Source organism: Haliotis cracherodii, unplaced genomic scaffold (genome assembly GCF_022045235.1).
Source record: "Haliotis cracherodii isolate W230 unplaced genomic scaffold, xgHalCrac1.p SCAF_3, whole genome shotgun sequence".
In the NCBI taxonomy this organism is placed as follows: domain Eukaryota; kingdom Metazoa; phylum Mollusca; class Gastropoda; order Lepetellida; family Haliotidae; genus Haliotis; species Haliotis cracherodii.
The window spans coordinates 18,018,247-18,040,101 of NW_027266286.1; the positions used below are offsets into that span (position 1 = coordinate 18,018,247).

General features: G+C 45.1%; 1 protein-coding gene across 1 annotated transcript; it reads right to left on the bottom strand.

Annotated features, from left to right (window-relative positions):
• Positions 1 to 444: 444 nt before the first annotated feature.
• On the bottom strand, positions 445 to 16,330 carry LOC139474361 (cytochrome P450 2J4-like). The gene is made up of 4 exons (XM_071257347.1): positions 15,963 to 16,330; positions 2,748 to 3,272; positions 1,618 to 2,058; positions 445 to 763 (listed from the first exon to the last, which is right to left on the bottom strand). Exons 1-4 carry the CDS (start codon positions 16,309 to 16,311, stop codon positions 576 to 578), a joined length of 1,503 nt encoding a protein of 500 aa, XP_071113448.1. The 5' UTR covers positions 16,312 to 16,330; the 3' UTR covers positions 445 to 575.
• Between the last annotated feature and the right edge of the window lie 5,525 nt (positions 16,331 to 21,855).

A 21,855-nucleotide genomic window follows, 5' to 3' on the forward strand; every position in this document is an offset into this window, starting at 1 on the left:
ACCAAATTTCGTTTTTCAGTAATGCAAAATGACATATTACAAATGAGGTCTGTTGAATTTTCAAGGAGGACGATTTGTCAAACTTGGACGCTTTATTACAGATCTTGGTTTTATTTCGGGAGATGTGTCCTGAGAATGATTATTACAGGATAGTGATGCAACCTTGGAGTGTAAAACTAGTTCCTGAATATACAGTCTTATGCGTACGGACACCTGTCGACATTCGTTAATGGCAGTCATATATAAAAAAAACAGTTCATGAAGACATATTTGATATACCTGACTCGTGTATCCCTCAGTTCTTCACTAAGAGGTGGCGCGTAGTATTACAAATACGTTACAGCCATATTAAAAACCAGTTTATGAAGACATTTTTAATATGAATCATACTCGTATGCCTTAGTTATTTCAATCCTTAGGTTCTAAGCGTTGTGTGTTGTAATGTTAGTGCCTGTAAGAGTGTCAAGGTTGTACAGAAATGTCAACAGACAGGTTACAAACAGTGCCAGTGCCAGTAGACAAACACAAATACAGCTGTGTTTTACTCTTGCATGGCATGTATTACACAGAGATGGTCAGGTGTTGTGTCTAGGAGTGGCGATTATTCTAAAAGGCCGTGGCATCCGGGTTATACCTAGAATTCCTCCAAGATCTGGTGGAGCTTCTCCTTCCGGAAGCCGGAATTTGAACGTCTTCAGCAGTGACGACAGAAACAGAAACAGTTCCATCCGGGCTAGTGACTCACCAAGGCATATTCTTCTTCCTGAAAATCATGAAGCCAGTGTCTTGCCTGTATTATCCACTAGTTTTATTTGAAAAAATCTGAAACTTTAAATTCTACAAAATTGAACGATCCAGAGGATTATGGTCATAACACTAGCGAGCAAATGGCTTGCCGACATTATTGACTTGAATTAAATAATATCACGCAAACACTCTAAAGCTTATACAGTGATTACATTCTGTTAATAGGTGCCATTATACCTGTGTGTACAGCGACTGCTCTCTCTCTCTCTCTCTCTCTCTCTTTCTCTCTCTCTCTCTCTCTCTCTCTCTCTCTCTCTCTCTCTCTCTCTGTGTGCGCGTGTGTGTGTGTGTGTGTGTGTCTGCTTGTATTACTCCGGACAAATTATAGTGCCGGTTTTAAAGTGCATGCTCACTGAGATAGCATGCTGCAGTTTACCAAATATACCCACTCAGACACTTAGTCCGAGCCGACCAGAACTTTCTATATCAACTTCAGCCCGTGCACCAGGCAGGGTAACAACAAGTACCACACAAACAACTGACCTTTCGCTGCCTGGGCAAACGCTCTATCCACAAGGCCACGGAGGCGGTCTTTGTGACTTCAGCAACAACTGGGGGCAGGTGTGAGGTCCCACGGGTGACATCCCTCAGGTGTGCCAGAGACGTATATGGGCACTACTTTCCAATCATCTAACGATGACGTCATGCTTGCATTCAACATCCTTCGATCATACTCATTATATCACATATCATTACTCACTTGTAATCTTGTCCAGGCTCAATGGCTGGAATACTGCCGAGTGCGGCGTTAAATAACAAACAAAACTTGTAATTTCACATATTGGCACAGACCCTGCACACGTCTCTTACCCATGAAGAAGGGGATGACTGCCTCATCTCGACGGACGCTTCCGCTCTCGTCTAGGAACCTAACCGGTCTGAATGTTTCAGGATCCCCCCACACATCGGGGTCGGAGAGGACGGAGCTGATGTTCGGAAGCAGCATGGTGTTCTCAGGGATGGTGAATCCCCTGAATTGTGTGGTCTGGGGAGGCGCGTGGGGCACCGAGAATGGGACAACATCAGCGAGCCTCTGCACCTCCATGATGAGAGCTTCCATGAAGGGGAGGCAACGCCTGTCACTCATTGAGGGCTGGTGCTCTTTCTCAAAGACCTGGTCCAGCTCTAGTTGGGCCTTCTCCTGGATGTCTGGGTGCAGGATCAGGTACAGGAGGGCCCACCGCAGTGTCGTTGCGGTCGTCTCAGTTCCAGCCACGAAATACTCGACGATGATACATACCAACATCTCATCTGAAACAAAATTAATATTTGTGGCAAACATACGTATTAGTGACATATAAAAAAGGTTCACTCATTGCCATTCCATGCAAATTTAATAAAATGTCTATTTTGTCTAAAAGTAGAATGTGTTCAAAGTATTAATCAACCCTCGATGAGCAGTATGTATACGTAGGTTTATTTTGTATCTGGATTAACCATTGAACGTTAAAGCTACAAGATGATTTTCATACATATGAGATGTATGAATGTGAAAATATTTCTAAAAATATTTTTTGAAGGGTTAATGGAGGAATGAGGAGCAGGGTGAGTGAGTGAGTGGGCTTTAACGCTTCTTTGAACAGTATTCCAGTTATATCGAGGTGTGTCAGCTTGATGTGGGAGGAAACCCGAAGTGATGCAAGTCTCTGACATTTACCGCACTTTGGTGAAACCCCTGAGCACGGGTATGGTGCTGAAAAACCAATAAACATAATCGGGGCGAAAAGGTTCTGGCGTGGCGAAGGGATGCAACTCTGCACAGCGAATTACAGCGCCTTAGACGACTGGACCACCTGTGCCCCAAGGAGCAGGGTAAAACAGTAGACTCTTCATAAATCAATATCTTAAAAAATATAACTCTTTGCCATAAAATATGACCACTAGACCAATTCATAACACAGTTGAAATCAAATCAAGTATTTTGACAAGTGCTAACTTACCACTAAATGTAGTGTTTTCCGCATTAACTGTTTTCTGTTTGTCGATTTCCCTGAGATAAGCATTAACAAAGTCGTCCTCTTGTTGAAGTATTGGGTCCCTCTTGTGTAACGCTATCTGTTTCCGTATGAAGTCCCGCATTATTTTGTCGCTGGCACCAAAAGTTCCCACTTTCAGAGGATCTCCAGGACAATACTTCAAGATGGGAAAAAAGTGACCCAGAGACGTCCCTCCCACTACCTTCATCTTCTCGTTTAATGTGTCCATGTAACATCGGAATTCGGGGTCGTCATGTTCAAAACTCTTCCCGAAGGCCAGGGACGATATAATGTTGCAAACGCTTTTGTTGATGATACTGCTGATGTCGAAGGCAGCGCCGTTCTGAGACAGGATGACGTTGACGCAAGACTTCACTTCTTCGTGTATCCGTGTTTCCATGACACTCTTGCCAAGGCCAAGGTCACGCAAAACGGAGAGGGAGAATTTTCTTTGTTCTTTCCACAATTGACCGCTTGAGCTCACGACGCCTGGATTTAAAAGAACCAACTTAATTTACTACCTGTGGACATTATACATTGCCTTTCCGGGGATGTGTGAAATACATATTCTTCTGAAACAAAAGTTGTTCCTCGGAGTTTTATATCAAAGAAATGAGAACTAAATGTTTCATTTTAGAATTTATGTGAAACGTGACAGGAATGTTAAAATTGTTATGGCGGTCACATGAGAAAAAGGCCACACACTGCTTGGAGAACTGGGAAGCAACAGATAGTATTTGAAAAAAAAACAACATTACAGGTCACTGGCCATTTACCACTTGTCTCAGGCAGGCAGGGATGCAGTTTTTACTATTTGTTTCATTCATATGTGTGATTATCAGGCTGGGCGTTACTAACAACTAGAATTTACTTGTTCAACATTCCTGACGTGTTTGTTGGCGGATTCATAAGCCATCTACCAATCACATGAAAAGTATTATTTATTCGATGGAATATGCTTCATATGTTCTAAATGGCATACACTGTCGGAAACTATGACATTGATTGATTAGGATTTGTTTGTTGCTTAACAACCGCACACAACTATATTCCATAACGTCGCCCTGTAGATAATCGAGTCTTGACCAGACACATCTGTGATCGATATTACGACCACCGAATGATGAATGAAATCAACGAGTCTAGCCGACATGAAGATGTTGTTGATGACCAATTCTAACCCCGAATATCCACCTGGGATCGTGGGTTTGACAACTGTGTTATACGTCTACGTGCCTTCAGTATTTTCAAACTGGTAATACCAGGTGTGACTTGACAATGATTTCAAAGCAGCATAAACATTTGGCTACTATCGTACCCACTGTATACATCGTTCATTGCGCAGCACATTCACCCCCTCCCCCCCACTCCCTCTCTCTCTCTCGCCGTAATTATCACCTTGACCTCCTATGTGGATCCTTGCAACCCCAGGTGATGAATATTAGATTTCACTTAACTAATGAGATAAAGTTGCATCGTTGTTTCATATCCATACACGCCGTGAGTGAGTTGTGCTTTATCCGCTTTGGAGAGAATCTAAGTTATATCACGGCAGTAGTTAAGTACCTCGGTATAGAACCGCCTCAGGATTATGGAACCACTCAGGATTATGGAACCAAGATGGCGGCACATCCTCTGTGACGTCACTTCCGGTCACGTGACCTGCGCAGTGCATGATGGGACTCTGCGCGTGCGCCTCCAAGAGGGCGTCGCTTCCGTTTCCGGTGGCGTGCGCCTCCAAGAGGGCGTCGCTTCCGTGTCCGGTGGCGTGCGCCTCCAAGAGGGCGTCGCTTCCGTGTCCGGAGGCGCGCGCCCCCAAGAGGGCGTCGCTTCCGTGTCCGGAGGCGCGCGCCTCCAAGAGGGTGGCGGTGGTGGAGGGAGGGAGGGAGGGAGGGAGGGTGGTGGTGGTGAAGGGAGGGAGGGAGGGAGGAAAGGAGGAGGAGACGGGTTCATGGTGTGGGTGGGTGGGTGGGAGGGTCGTCAAAGCAAAGGAGGAAAGTTGTCTTTCGGGAGAGATGGCGATCCTGTTTTGTTTTTCTTCATCCTACAGACCACACAACACGACTATGGGTTCAACTTTTTTTAATCCCCCGCTCACATGAACCAACACAACAAAACAAAAGTCACAGGATTAGGGGCGTCCCTGTGACTTTTGTGAACATGAACGTATGTACACGTATGTGAACGTATGTGAACGTATGTACAGTTTGAAAAAAAAGAAAGAACTTTTGCCACTTTGATAGTGAACGTATGTACATTCCTAAAACGCAGTGAACGTATGTACACTCCTCAATCAGGAATGTTGACAGTCAGGTGATCGTAGGTTCAGTGAACAAGTGTCAGGTCAATAAGGGCAGAAAGGTTGGTTCTTTTGATGTAGGGTACGCGTCTGGGCACTCAGTCGAAAGGCAGGCATCTCATCCACAGGAACGGAGGTAGACACTTTGGTATGAAACCATGCTAATACCGTGGCATCATTCATGGTGGTGTCCTTCCAGTCCAACGTATCTAACACTTGATTAAAAGTCCACCCACGCACGCGATAGGTCAGCATGTAGAGACAGTACACCCCACACAACGTGCTGTATCCATGTTGTAAGGGGCGTGTATTCCATCGTTGTTGAATCTGACCCATGCGATTCAAAGTCTCTTTAAACAGGGGTAATGAATACAGTCCATAGCTATCCATCATTTCCACGGATCCAGGAGCTGGACGATAGATGCTCACCCAGTGTGTGCCAGGTTGATCGCTTAAATCCGTGTTGATCACGTAGGCTTTGGGGTAAAAGGGGTCATCCTGTTGCCATCCCAGTCTGGCAAAGTCATCTCTGGCCAGGGTGCCCCGGTAGATGGCATGAAGTGGTTCGTCATCAGCCACGAGGGCTTCTAAATCCAAGGTGCTCAACCCGAGTGGTTCATCCATGGTTCCTTGTAGGAGGAGAAAAAGTGTGGCATGACCGTCTGTCGCTGCTCTTTTTATACCATCATCGCATTCCGGAAACGATCTATTTCCAGAACATTTTCGTATTCCTCATAGCAGATGAGGGTGGCTGGGTCCTCGAGAGCTTGTCCAAACTGGATTTCCAAAGCCAGCTTGCCAGTGTGTCGAGGGTAGTTGATGCCTTCATCAGCGCCAAGGTCTGGGGTGAGATCCACCACCCACAAGGTGTAACCTTGAGTAAAGGCCTTGGGAGTCAGTTCGCAGGTCTCAGGTCGCCATAGCTGCCCCGTATTTCGGAACAGATTCATGTAGACTTGTTTCAAATTGGCGCTGTTGTTGCTGAAGTCGCTTTTCATTTCCGTGCCATGGACTTCCTGGCCGTTGACTTTGAGCTTCATCATGGTGACATGATTGTGTTTGAAGTTGTACGGATTCTTCTCTTTGCTTCCTACGTAGGCACTATTGTCCACCAGTCCCAGGACCACGCGTTTTGGTAATTGGCCACCGATGAGGTGATCCTTGTGAAAGTCCCTACCGCCTCTCGGGATGTCATGGGCAGTCACATGCACACGTGAAAGGGGATACTTGGCAGTCACCCCAGCGTTCAGACTGGACACGTGTGTTTCTCGGACAGCAGGATCGATGTTGAGCTGACGCACATAGAATTCGGCTTTGGTCAGCGCTAGTTTGTAGGCACCATCAGCAGCACACATGAAGAAGAACTCATCGGGACTTCGTAGCAATTCCAGTTTCATAGGGACACCATCCAGCAGATAACGGTCTTGAAGAAACAGGTCACAGTGTAGACGGCCTGTAAGTTCCACTTCTTTGGTGGGTACGATAAGATCGCGTCGCGTTCTGACACCTGTGTTTCTAGTGTTCGCATCTGCATCAGGATTGAAGACGTCCATTTTACCAGCATCGTCGGTGAACCATCCAGGACATCGAAGGTGAGATGTTTTGGCTCCTGTACCATAACTCAGATGGGTTTCCAAGTAGGCTCTGTAAGGGTAAGTGCCCATGGAGGGTGTGATCTCCAACTGATTGTGTCCTACTTGCAGCCGCACTTCGCGAAACAGGGAATGCATCACATTGTTGACTGTCGATACAGGGTTATCTGCTAGAACGGTATCCGTGCCATCATCTTTCGTCACGCGTAGACATACTCTCAGGTAGCACTGTTTCAAATCAATGTAAGCGTTCACGGGATTGGAAATGTTAAACTGGAGTGGTCCTGCTACAGAGGGTGGTGCCAAGGGACTATAGCGAATCCACTGACCCTCTTGCACAGAGGTGGACACAGGGGGTACAGTAAAGAGATCCAACTGGGCCTTTGAACATTCGCAAGCATCTCGGCGCATCATGATGATGGATGTTTCACCCTTTTCTCTGCCTTGAAGGACGTCTGGTCAGGTTGAAAGTCTGATGAGGACTGACCTTTAAACCGTTTTTCTTTTTCTTTTACGCTGTTTGTGGTGGTTGGTGGTGGTGGTGGTGGTTGGGACGACTTTACGGCTTTTGGGGGGTCTCGGCTCCTCACGTTCCTCCAAGACATCCATCAGGGCTGCTGTGCCACGATGTTTCAAACTCTCTGACCATTTGCGTTTGCCTCCAACCACATCACTCACCAACCCAGGCAGGATCTTTTTACCCATCTTGAGCACAGATGTTCCGGCAGATTTAAGGAAAGGCAACGCCATCTTCAAGATACCTCCAAGACCACTGCCACGTTGATGATAACGTCCTTTGTATACTTTGATACCACTCCCACGCTGGCCAAACTGTCCTCGATTCATCTGGTGTGCCATTGCGTGTCCCAACATGTTGTTTTCTGCGTTAGTAGCGGCGTCTGAAGTGAAGTGTCACGATGGCTTTTCCCATTTGAAATGGCACGGGTCGCCCTGTGTCGTCCATGATATAGAGTTTAATACCGTCAAAGGAACCATGACGCAACCCAAGGTAGTGAATGTGCTGAGGGCTTTTAATCACCACACTGTCTTGCATCATCTTCTTTGACACAGGCACGTAGATCAGCAAGGGAGCCATCGTATTGCCCACAATTTGATCTTCGACCAGGTTGGTGTAAATGTACACAGTATCGAATCCTGACAGACGATGTGCTTTTGTGTCACCTGTGATTTCCACATAGCCACCGGTCATGGGAGTAGCCCCCACTTGCCAATGGGCCAAGGCAGTCAAGGGAACGGCCGTCTCTGTGTAGGTTTTATAGTCCTCCTCACCGAGGAGCGGTAGTTGAACAAATCCGAGCATTCTCGAGAGTGGACTTGGCATGATCACTTCCGTGGAATAGAGTGGTCCACCAGTATTTCCCATGAGAGGATGATTGATTGCTACTTCTTGAGGGGCTTGGAATCGCACCTTTCCATCTTCAAGCATGTCAAATCGAAGACTATCTGCGGGATACTTGACATCAATGACAAACCGTCTTCCATCACTTTGGACGCTGTCTGAGGGCTGTTCTTTCAAGACATCCGTAATATGTTCCTGAATCAAACGGTTGAGGGTTTTCACCAAATCTTCAGATGAATAGACACCTTTGTCGATAGGAATCTTCTTGCTTTCATAATGGACGACACCATACTGTGGCTGTGGTATAGCGCTCCCCGCGCTTTCATACACAAGGGTGTCTTTTTTCAGTTTGAGGTTCAGCGCAAACCAGTCAAAGGGTGGGGCGACGTTGTACCATGTCATCGGAAAGTGAACTTCGCTGACGCCCACCTCCCACTGTTGACGGTCCAGATGCAGAGGATAAGGCAACTTGATTTCATACGCATTGACGGTGTTGTTTGGATAGATGTCCATGGAGGCATCACTGGGCAGGGTCATGTAAAAGTCTTGTTTCGAAAAAAAGGTGGCAGCCATGATGACGTGAGTTAGGGTAGAAAACTCTGGGTGGATGAGGTATCAAGTTGAAGTCTTCTGGTGGACGGGGTCGTCGTGGGTATGCCTGGTGAGGCGGCCAAGGTGGGTGGTGGAAGTATGTATCCCAAACAACTGGAGAGCAGGGCTGTCCACAACTGTTTCTCTCCGTGATCCAAGGCCAACTGTACCATGCTCATGATGATCACGCCATATATCACAATGATCTGAGCAAAAAACACGACTTCACTGCGGGGTAACGTCATGCCAAAACAACACCAAGGTGAGTGTCGGCGCTGGTGATGACGAGGTGCAGCAGCAAGGGGTGGTTCATCGGTACCCACGGATGCTGAGAGGCTTCTCTGCAGAGGTGATGACGGTGGTGGTGGTGGTGGCGGTTCTGTCATCGCGTGTGTCCACCCTCTGAATGAGTCTGAGAGACAGCATGCTCCTTATTTTATCTGTAAATGATCTGCAGGGATCCACGAATTAAAACTGGCAGGGTAACCAGTCCATTTCACCAAGACCTCTTCTTGACCCTGTTTCGGTCCTGGACGTCTTTTTAGCACGCGATCCACGGCATACACATCGTCTGTTTTCAAGATGGGTTGTATTTCTTCAGGGTAAAAAGTTCCTTGGAGGACTTCACCATGATCATCTTTGATCCGATACACAGGTGGTGTTCTCCCTGTCACCAACCGGTCCACCGTAAACAGTTCGGTGGTCCAATTGGGGAGATAACCTTTCTCAAAGGTGCCTTTGGTTTTGTTCAGACGTACACGGGTGCCCGGCAGTAAAAGAGAGGGGGATCTTGTCTTGGGGGACGACAGTCTTTGAGCTGTTATTTTCTTTTTGCGCTGAAGCCGTTGTTGTTGTTGTTGTTGTTTTTCCTCCATGTAGTCTAACACCCGAATTTCTGACAGGGGATCTCCTGGGAGGACGTCCACAGGTCGCTGGCCAATGGTTCGATGCACACGACGGTTGTAAGACTTGATCAACTGGGGTAAGACTTTCAAATAGTGTCTGGTCCCATGCTGTGTAAAGTATCGCCACATTTTATTTTTCAGAGTCCTTTGAAACCGTTCCACCACGGCTGCTTTCGTTTCAGGATTTTGACTGGTGTAGAAATGAATGCCATGCTTCGTCATGAGAGCCTGGAAAGGACGGTTGACAAATTCTCTGCCTTTGTCTGTTTGCAATTGAGCAGGGAGTCGATCTTTGGCTTGTTGCATCAGCAAGGTTTGAAAACCTTCTGTCAATGCAGAACTGCTCTTGGCCTTCAGGGGTTGCACCCATGCCATCTTTGAAAACACATCGATCACGCACAGCAGATATTTGAATCCTTCGTTGTCGTCTTGAAAGGCAATCATGTCACTCAAGTCTGCTTGCCACAGTTCATCGACCCCTCCCACACGATAGTGGTCTCTGGGAAAGGAGCGTCTGGCTGGTTTGTGCAAGGTGTAGGTACTTTTGGTTTGCAACCAACGCTTGATTTGACTTTGCGATGGCATGGTTTTCTTCTTGCTTTTACTGGTTCTTGCATCTTGAGCGTGGATGCGTGCTGCTTTCCACAAAGGTCGCCAGCCTCCAAAACTTGCAGGATGTTCAGGATGAAAGTAGGTTTTTTCCAACCAGGCCGTCCAAAGGGAAGTAGGAAATCCTTTGTTTTGTTTCCCTGCAGCAGCAGCAGAGGGAAGAATGCTCTGTCGCGTCTTGGCCTGTCGCTTCATTTCTCTCAGACTGATGCCACTTCCTACATGAATGGCCTTTTTATAGAGAAGGGGAGAGATTTATTTGTTTTTCTTAGGTGGTGCTAAAGGGTATCCATGAACCTCGCCTGTTGATGACAGATGGAGGTGGAGTCATCAACCATGGGGTTGACATCACATCTTTTTCTTCCTCCACTGGTGGATCCAGTTGCCACGAAGGAGGTGGGGGTGGCATCTCATCTTCTTCTTCTTCCGCTTGTGGATCCAGCTGCCGCCTCCTCCTCCTTCTTTTTCTCTCGTTGTGACTTTGCGGGGAGAACGTGGGGAGGGAGAACTGGGTTATGGGTGTTTCTGGTGTGGCATGAGGATGGTGTTGCTGCTGCTGCTGCTGCTTCTGCATCCATTGCCATCGTTGAGGATTTCCAATTATTTCATGAGGGACATGACTATTGGCCAAATGGTGACTCAAAATGGTCCAACCTGCAGGTCCCTCTTTGGTTTTCCGGTGACGCACTAAATCGTTGATCAAGTCCACCATGTGTGTGCCAGGGACAGGTTTCCCTTCCACGGTCAGGGTTCCCTCTGGAGTCCAACTCAAGTCGGGATTGTTTTGAATCCTTGTCATCAAATTCATGGCTTTACTGGACATGGCTTTAGGAACACTCATGACCACTTCGTCTATCACTTGTTGAGGAGGGGCAGGTCTACCTGTGGTGTCCATTGTTGATGGTGATGACGGTGGTAGTGGTGGTGTCACTTTGGGTTGTAGTGGTTTGATGGTGTTGTTGTTGCTGTTGTGGTTGTTGTTGTTGTGCTGTTGGCGCTGCAACTCTAGCATGTGTTGCAACAGTTGGTTGTATTCTTGTTCCCGCATGTGAAAAGGCTGCTGTGACCTCTGCATCAACGCGTCCATCTCTTCCAAATTTTGGAGACGTTTCTTTTCCAAGAGAGGGGTGTGAAGTGTCTGTCGATGACGTTGTTTGGTGGCTTGTAGACTTTGCCATGTGTCTTCAGGCACCAACACCATCTTGCGTGCGTACTTCATGGTGGCACACCACACACTGATCCCAACCTTCCTGGTGTCAGACCATTTATTACATTCCTCCAAACAACGAGGCTAGGGCAGAACCAATAAGAGGTATGAGTCCTCCTAATAATCCTCCTCCATGTTGAAGAAGTTTACGTTTCTTGCTTAGAGGTACTTGTTTTTTCATGAGCGTATTCAAGACTTTACCGTGTCGTTGCAAGTTTTGACGTTGCGTCGTGGTCATGGGAATATTGCCTGCATACAAGTTCACCACACATTCACAAAGGGCACGGATGAGATCGGTAGGAGCATGTTTGAGAATGGCTTTGCGCATGGCTGGAGCGGCAGCACACAAATGACACAGAGCGTGTTTCTGTTTCCTGAGGCACTGAGACATCTTTCTTGCATGGAGGTGTTAGTCTGAATGAGTCACCTGATCTGCAGCTTCTCTCTTTTATCAGGCAGTGGCAGGAGGGAGTTGCAACTGTTGATCTGACTTCTTGGACTTTCTTTGGGTCCGCATGTGCACCAATCGTCTGAGAGCATCAGCTTGATATGCTTTCATGACATTTTCATGAGCCTTTACTTTTGGCTTAGTAGTCATCGTTGTTGTTGTTGTTGTTGTAGGTCGGTGTCGCCTGGTGTTACCCTGTTTAAGGAGTGGTGCTTGAAGATAATTTTGCCATTGCAACAGAATGCGTGTCAAGACCCCTGCAAGTGTTCCACTACCACTGCGTTGCATCAGGTAGTCAAGACGTTCATCCATAGGCAAACGTGGATTGACAATTTTAGCCAGGGTATCATTATGTCTCTGCAACCACGTCTTATGTTGAGCTTTCAATGGGATGTGTCCTGCTCTCAGGTTCCGCACGACAATCGCAAACCACTGCAAAAGACGATTTCTTCCTTTGACGGCAAGGGTTGTCGCATCCCTTGTCGGAAAAATAGACGGTCTCTTGTCTTTTTTCTTCCTTTGTGGGGTGTCCTGCTGCTGCAGACGTTGAAAGCGTTGAAGATCGAGTGGGGGTGAGGGTGCTGGTGAGGAAGACCGTTGTTGTTCCTGACGATGCTTGTTCAAGGGTACCATCGAAGAGGAAGACGGACCTGGCGTGGACTTCTGTTGCTGCTGCTGCTGTTGCTGTTGCAGAGGTTGAAAGCGTTGAAGATCATGTGGTGACGAGGGTGGCGAAGGTGCTGATGATGTTGAAGGACGTGGTGATGGGTGCTGCTGACGATGTATGTTCACGGGTACCATTGAAGAGGGAGACGATCCTGGAGGTGAAGGAGTCTTGTGAAATACAGAGGTCACAAGTCCCTGTAGCGATGAGGGGGAGACCATACTGTCATAGACATCATTCACCATCTCTTTGTCTTTGTTCTTTCCCTTCGTAGGATGAATCTGTTTCCGTCTTTGCCCCATGATGGATGTAGGTCAACTGAAGGAAGGTCTGAGGGTTCACCTCCTTTTATGAAAGTCTCTTCATCTCATAGGATCGGCACATACACGAGGGGTAATTCGGATCTCGAAAACAGGCGGGCGCGTACGCGATGGTCTTGCAACGTGGTGGGCTTCAAGTCCAAGAACAGGTAAGTGTAAGGCTCTCGGGTAGCGTCTTCATAGGCTTCACGCAGAAAAGGAACTTTGCCTGGAAACACCTGGCGAGCCAGACTGTCGATCTGCGATGCATCTCTCGGATTTTTAAAGAGGACCATGTAGTGAGCATTCAGACTGATGGTGCGATGTTGCGGCGATTGAGCAAACAAGTTCTGAGTGAGATACAGCACAGATGTGTTTCGGTGATGACTTTTCTTGGTGAACCATCGCAGTACTTCGGTTTCTTCTTCTTTTGTATTGTCCCCCAGCAAATCATCGATGACCAGCCAATGTGGGGCCACCCCTTTTTCGGGCAAGGCACGATCCGCTTCTTTCATGCTGTGGACAAACTCAAGAGCGACCCCTAAGCGGTCTGCCATCTCTTCCAGTTCATGATGAAGCGGTTGCCATTCGCTGTACACCCACACCATGCGATGGGGTGGCGTATCCAACACCTCGGGGCGATGCATCTGCTCCATACATGATTTCACAAAGGAACTTTTTCCTGATCCCGTGGGTCCTGCAATGAACATCGTAAAAGGATGGCGTAGGGTCAAAGGGCTGGTCATGACCTCTTCATCATCATGTGATGCCATCCTGTGTTCTGGCTGACTGACACCAGGCAACTGATCCTTTCAAGCATGACCTTTCTCTTTTATCTGTTATTTTTTCTTCCTATCTCTCCCATGACCCATACAATTTCTTATGAAAAAAAAGAAACACAACGGTCGGTCCGATTTAGAAAACCAGGGGCTCAGACCAACTGTCGGAAAGAACCCATCAGCACGATGCGTTTTCGACCAATCAGGAAACAGGGTGTCAGTGCCTGTCCTATAAAAAGAGCGAAGCCACGCACACCGTCACAGTCGAGCACTGAAGGAGAGATCAACCATGTCGTCTCGATGCAACTGTCTGACGTGCCAGACCGACAGTCAACAATGCCAGCGGAGGATGAAAGTCTATTCGTGGACAATAGTGGGCTACCCACGGGGTGAATCGGAGACGATCCTATCGCAGAGCCCACACTGGTTTAAGAACAAGTCTGAGGCTATGTCAGCATTACAACAAACTATTCAACGCGGAATTGACATACCCGACTGTTGGGGTGGTCCGTGTTATTATCTAGTATCGAGATCAAGGAAAGTAATGTAATCAAGGAGACAACCTTTGTCCAGCTTGTTTCCAGTTTGTTTTCCAACGGCCCTTTTCAGGGCCACCCATCTCTCCCGAAAGACAACTTTCCTCCTTTGCTTTGACGACCCTCCCACCCACCCACCCACACCATGAACCCGTCTCCTCCTCCTTTCCTCCCTCCCTCCCTCCCTTCACCACCACCACCCTCCCTCCCTCCCTCCCTCCCTCCACCACCGCCACCCTCTTGGAGGCGCGCGCCTCCGGACACGGAAGCGACGCCCTCTTGGAGGCGCACGCCACCGGACACGGAAGCGACGCCCTCTTGGAGGCGCACGCCACCGGAAACGGAAGCGACGCCATCTTGGAGGCGCACGCGCAGAGTCCCATCATGCACTGCGCAGGTCACGTGACCGGAAGTGACGTCACAGAGGATGTGCCGCCATCTTGGTTCCATAATCCTGAGTGGTTCCATAATCCTGAGGCGGTTCTATACCGAGGTACTTAACTACTCACGGCATGTCGGCCTTAATGTGGTGTTAAAGAACTGAATGTTGTATGTCTAAGAAGTTTACCACGTCGATAAAACCCAGGAATGGCGGTTTTGTGCTGACAGACCAAGAAACATAATCAGGGCCATTCGGGATTCGAACCAACGATCACGCATGTTCCTGGCATGCCTGTAAGGGATACAACACTGTGCAGCAAGCTGACTGTGTCACCCATGCCCACACTCTATGTAGATATCTGGCTAGAATATTATCCCGTCGTTGGCGGGACGCAGTGTCTACAAGACTGTTGACGATTGTAGACTTAGTAAGTGTTTGGAGAGTTTAGGTGGATGGCAGAGTTGCTTCCCTTTACATATCACTTCACCGTGGATGGATTCTTATTACTGACAATTGTCCACAGACTCAACGAGAGAAAGCGAATCACCATTGTCAAATTTTGGTTTTGTTTGTTTGTTATTTTGTTGTTTAACGCCGCACTCAGCCATATCCCAGCCATATGACGGCGGTCTTTAAAAAATCGAGTCTGGACCAGACAATCCAGTGATTGACATCATGAGCATTGATCCACGCAATTCGGACAGATGACATGCATCAACCAAGTCAGTGAGCCTGACCACCCGTTCCAGTTAGTCGCCTCTTACGACGTCAAATTTCAGTTCATCGTCGGATACGTAAATCCAATAATTAATAATGTCTGCCTCAGGAAACTGATATGAAACAAATATACGTGTGATGCTCATAACTATCACGAGGTTGAAGCTCAAGATGAGAAGTTGTAGTCATAAGGATATCGATTACAGCATTTACCACTGAATCAGGAGAGGTTAAGAGTAATGTCAACATGTCAACAGTAAATGAAACGAAAGGATCACGTCGGACCCGTCTATTGTTACACGCTGGTCCTATGTTTCTGGTACAAGTCGAACAAATGAAACCGTGTACATTTTTTATATTCATTATTTCTATAATGGTTGTAGTTGTTGACAATATTATTAAAATACTGCCGGTGTGACTTTGAATTATAACTCAAATATTCTAAAGTTTTACTACAAAGGGCGCGATCCTCATTGTGTGATAATACGTTTGTGTCACACAGCTACCTACATGTATTTCACATATGGAACTTATTTAAAACACACAAAATTTAGTAATATTCATGGATAAACCTTGTAATTCCTGTGGGGATATATAATATTTTAGAAAGTATTGGATATAAAAATCAGAAAAAAGAAAGCTTTTATCTAGTCTTGATTTTAATAACACATAGAATAATATGTTTCGGGTTCCTTCTCGCAATTAACCCATTCGAATATAACGAATTTTTTTAAGGACGGTATTCAGTTCTCTGATTTTTTTCTTTAACATCCTTGGTATTAATTACTTACCCATTCTCTTTGTATATTCGTCATACATCAGCCCCTTTGGTCGGTCACTGAAATTGTCCCCATTCTTCACAAACGCCTCTTTCAGTGTTTCATGGCCATTGAAGACAATGACGAGCTTGTTGCCAAAATAAAGGCTGAATACATCGCCATACTGTTTCCTTAACTTCTGGAAGATGTGTCTGACATCACCCCCCGACAAGGTGAGGAGATTGCCGATCAGCGGCAGTGTCGGGGGACCTGGGGGTATGTGGTGCGGTTTCCGCGTTCCGAGCCACAGGCCGAGTATACTTACAGCAGCAACCAGAAGCCAGGTCGGGCTCACACAAACAACACAGTCGCTTATTGACATTGCAATGTGAAGAGTTTCGCTGATTATGCACTATATGGGGTTGTTCACAGCTACAACTGCAAGTACATGGAAATACTGTGGTACCTGGGCTTGTGTTTGTTAGTAACATGTCACACTTCCGGACCGGGGTTTTTCAAAACATGTACCAGAAAACTATAGGAAACGAAAAACGGATTAACTTTCAATTTGTAATTTTGTTTATGATTTTTCGTTTCCTGTGTAAGTTTTGTTTTCGGTATTTAATGTTATATACGGTGGATTTGTGAAGCCACTGTCAGAAAACATTGGTATCCCGTTGCTGTAAGATGTACAAAGTATGTAAAGCGGTCGTAAAAGCGCTAATCCACGCTGCCTTTACACTGGATAGTGGTGTTCCATTTCTGTGAACCTTTTGTGAGTGAGTGAGTATGGTTTTACGCCGATTTTAGCAATATTCCAGCAATCTCACGGCGGGGGACACCAGAAATGGGCTTCACACATTGTACCCATGTCGGGAATCGAACCCGGGCCTTCGGCGTGACGAGCGAACGCTTTAACCACAAGGCTACTCGACCGCCCCTTGAACCTTTTGTGACGTAACACTAGTGTATGAGTAGGTGCCTAACATGTTTTTAAACTGCGAATATATTTATTGACCAGGAAACAGCGGACATTCTGTTAGAATGTCCCGGGCATTCGGAAGAAAATGTCAAAGCTTTAATTGAAATGTATTAACAAGGTATTTTTTTAAAGTGTCCTGTTGATATGAATCTAATGTTGAAGTATGACACCACCCTAAGACCAATTTAAACACATTCTTATACATGCTTAGGTCAAGAATGTCTTTTGATGAGTTTATAGTTTAAACACGTTTTGACAGTTCATACACATTATACGATCGCGATGAACGTTGATCTTGTATTTTCCTAGTACGGTTTGTCCTTGATGCGTGGGCCTCTCTTGTGAGAAAACAGCTGCATGTGTTAGCATTAGATCATTTTTAGCAACTCGACGGGCGTCTTGTTACCACAGCACTGGGGCTCTTACCGCGGTATGACGAACACGCTCTGGAACACCTGGTGTCATCGGTATTATGTGAAGGTGACCCCTGACCTTGCCCACTGAGAATGATAGAGGTAAGGTCTTTAATAATTTCTCTAAAACTGTCAGTTCTGAAAAAAAACATCATCAAAACAAAAACTGTAATAACCCTAGCATCTTTCCACTAAAAACATATTCCAACTTGGGGGCCAATATTGAAAACTATACATTTAGCTAACCCTTATTTGAGAGATGTTTTGCTGCTTGGGGAACACTGTGAAGAGGCAGAAAACTCCACAAACATTGGGTAATTACTATCAGAACCTCTTTGGGGTAATCATCAGTTTAAAATAAACTATAACATTGCTGTACTTTATCATTACTGTATCGGGATATGCTATAACATTACTGTATCGGGATATTCCATAACATTACTGTATCGGGATATGCTATAACATTACTGTATCGGGAAATACTATTACATGATTATATCAGGATATACTATAACATGACTGTGTCGGGATATACTATTAAATTACTATATTGGGATATACTATAACATTACTGTATCGGGATATACAATAACATTACTCTATCGGGATATACTATAACATTATTGTATTGCGATATACTATAACATCACATTATTGTATTGGGACATAAGATAACATTACTCTATCGGGATATGCTATAACATTACTGTATTCAGATATACCATACCACACATGTATCGGGACATACTATAACATTACTGTATCTGGATATACTATAACATTACTGTATCTGGATATACTATAACATTACTGTATCGGGGTATACTATAACATTATTGCATTGGGATATACCATAACATTACATTATTGTATTGGGACAAACCATACCACACATGTGTCGGGATATATTATAACATTACTGTATCGGGATATGCTATAACATTACTGTATCTCGATATACTATAACATTATTGTATTGGGATATACTATAGCATTACTGTATTGGGATATACTATAAAATGACTGTATCGGGATATGCTATAACATTATTGTATTGGGATATACTATACTGACCAACAAAAGTTCCTGTGGCATTGAATAAGATTTAATGCCAAGTTATGTTTTTTACCAAGTCTGAAACAATTTCGGTTTGCAACAGACAAAAGACTCCTGTAAGTGTTCAAATGGTTTAATTTGCCATACTGACTTCAGAAAATGCGTGATTTCATAAAAAAAACCCATGAACATTCAAAAATATCAATTTACAAATCAATAGCGTGTGTGTCCACCTCTGGTTGCGATGCAAGCTACACATCTTCGTCTCATGGAATGGACCAAGGGTCGCACAAAGTCCTGTGGGATATCTGTCAATATCTGCTGGAGCATGTTTCGAAGTTCCTGGAGTGTCTGTGGAACACGTGGTTGACGTCGATGGCGCCGACCCATCTCATCCCGCATTGGTGAGAGATCAGGAGAGCGAGCCGGCCAGGGGATGACATTCACGTTGTTTTGTTGAAAAGAGTCCTGAGCAAGGTCATGCCCGGGCCATGGCGATGCAAAAACGGTAGAACAACAAGGCCGATGACCTCGTAGCGCTGTCCATTGAGATTTCCCTCTACCACTATCAAACGTGTCCTCTGTCTTGCTGTAATCCCACCCCATACCTACCATAACGCTGCCGCCCCCGAACCGATCTTCTTCCATGACACAATGATTGACGTAACGTTCACCTCGACGTCGGTACACTCGAATCCGTCCATCGCTGTGGCTGAGGTGAAAACGAAACTCGTCAGTGAATAGAACTTGTCCCCACTGCATGGCCGTCCAGCGTAGACGCTGTCTGCACCACTGTAGACGTGCTTGACGATGGTTTCCTGTTAAAATGGGACGTCTGGTGGGTCTTCTTGGGACAATCCCTGTACATCTGAGGCGGCGATGTACGGTTTGTTAAGATATTCGTCGAAGGCCAGGGATGCTTCTTGAAATCACTGTTGCTGGCTGGAATCGATTTCGTAGGTGTGTTGTTCGAATCCAGTTGTCTTGTCAATTATTGGTTACGCGTGGCCTGCCACTCCGAGGATGGTCTCTGACTGCATTCGTCTGTTGCCATCACCATTTGGTGTTTCTGTGGTCGTTAAATTGTCTTGCAACATCACGTTGACTCGATCCTGCTTCAAGTATACCAATGGCTCGCAGACGCTCATTTTCGGACAGGCGTGGCTTTTCGTAATGTTGAATAATTGCGTAATTTTGTTACTGTAACATTACTGTATTGGGACATACAAAAACATTACTGTATTGGGATATGCTATAACATTACTGTATTGTAGTATATTATAAAATTACTGTATCGGGGTATATACTGTAACATAACTGTATCGTGATACACAATAATATTGCTGTATCAGGATATACTGTAACACAACTGAATTGGGATAGTACTTTAAAAATACTGTATTGTGATATACTGTAAATATATACTCCTTGATGTTGGGATATACTGTGACTCATTGGTGTTGGAATATACAGTGACTCATTTGTGTTAGGATATTTTGTGACTTTTTGTTGTTGGTATATACTGTGACTTATTGCTGTAGGAATATACTGTGACTTAATGTTGTTGGGATATACTGTGACTCACTGGTGTTTGGAGATACTGTGACTCACTAGTTTTGGGATACACTGTGACTCACTGGTATCGGGATATACTATGACTCACTGGTGTTGGGATATACTGTGACGCACTGGTGTTGGGATATACTGGAACTCATTTGTGTTAGGATATACTTTGACTTATTGTTGTTGGGATATACTGTGACTTATTGTTGTTGGGATGTACTGTGACGCACCGATGTTGGAATATACAGTGACTCATTTGTGTTAGGATATTTTGTGACTTTTTGTTGTTGGAATATACTGTGACTTATTGTTGTAGGAATATACTGTGACTTAATGTTGTTGGGATATACAGTGACTCACTGGTGTTTGGAGATACTGTGACTCACTGGTGTTGGGATATACTGTGACTCACTAGTTTTGGGATACACTGTGACTCACTGGTATCGGGATATACTATGACTCACTGGTGTTGGGATATACTGGAACTCATTTGTGTTAGGATATACTGTGACTTATTGTTGTTGGGATATACTGTAACTTATTGTTGTAGGAATATACTGTAACGCACTGATGTTGTAATATACAGTGACTCATTTGTGTTGGAATATACTGTGACTTAATGTTGTTGGAATATACTGTGACTTATTGTTGTTAGAATATACTGTGACTTAATGTTGTTGGGATATACAGTGACTCACTGGTGTTTGGAGATACTGTGACTCACTGGTGTTGGGATATACTGTGACTCACTAGTTTTGGGATACACTGTGACTCACTGGTTTCGGGATATACTATGACTCACTGGTGTTGGGATATACTGGAACTCATTTGTGTTAGGATATACTGTGACTTATTGTTGTTGGGATATACTGTAACTTATTGTTGTAGGAATATACTGTAACGCACTGATGTTGTAATATACAGTGACTCATTTGTGTTGGAATATACTGTGACTTAATGTTGTTAGAATATACTGTGACTTACTGTTGTTAGAATATACTGTGACTTAATGTTGTTGGAATATACAGTGACTCATTTGTGTTAGGATATACTGTGAGTTTTTGTTGTTAGAATATACTGTGACTTATTGTTGTTAGAATATACTGTGACTTATTGTTGTTGGGATATACTGTGACTTATTGTTGTTGGGATATACTGTGACGCACTGATGTTGGAATATACAGTGACTCATTTGTGTTAGGATATACTGTGCCTTTTTGTTGTTGGGATATACTGTGACTTATTGTTGTTGGGATATACTGTGACTCACTGGTGTTTGGAGATACTGTGACTCACTGGTGTTGGGATATACTGGAACTCATTTGTGTTAGGATATACTGTGACTTATTGTTGTTGGGATATACTGTGACTTATTGTTGTAGGAATATACTGTGACTTACTGTTGTTGGGCTATACTGTGACTCACTGGTGTTTGGAGATACTGTGACTCACTGTTGTGTGGATATACTGTGACGCACTGGTGTCTGGATATACTGTGACTCACTAATGTTGGAATATACAGTAACTCATGTGTGTTAGGATGTACTGTGACTTATTGTTGTTGGGATATACTGTGACGCACTTGTGTTGGGATATACTTTGACGCACTGGTGATGGGATATACTATGACTCTTTGGTGTTGGGATATACTGTGACTCACTTGTTTGGAATATACTGTGACGCACTGGTGTTGGGATACACTGTGACTCTTTGGTGTTGGGATATACTGTGATTCTTTGGTGTTGGGATATACTGTGACACACTGGTTTCGGGATATACTGTCAAGCACTGGCGTTGTGATATTCTTTGACTTACAAGTATTGGGATATTCTGTCACATAATGGTGTTGGAATATATTGTTATTTACCTTGTGTTTGGGTATATTATCACCCAACCGGTGTTAGTACATACT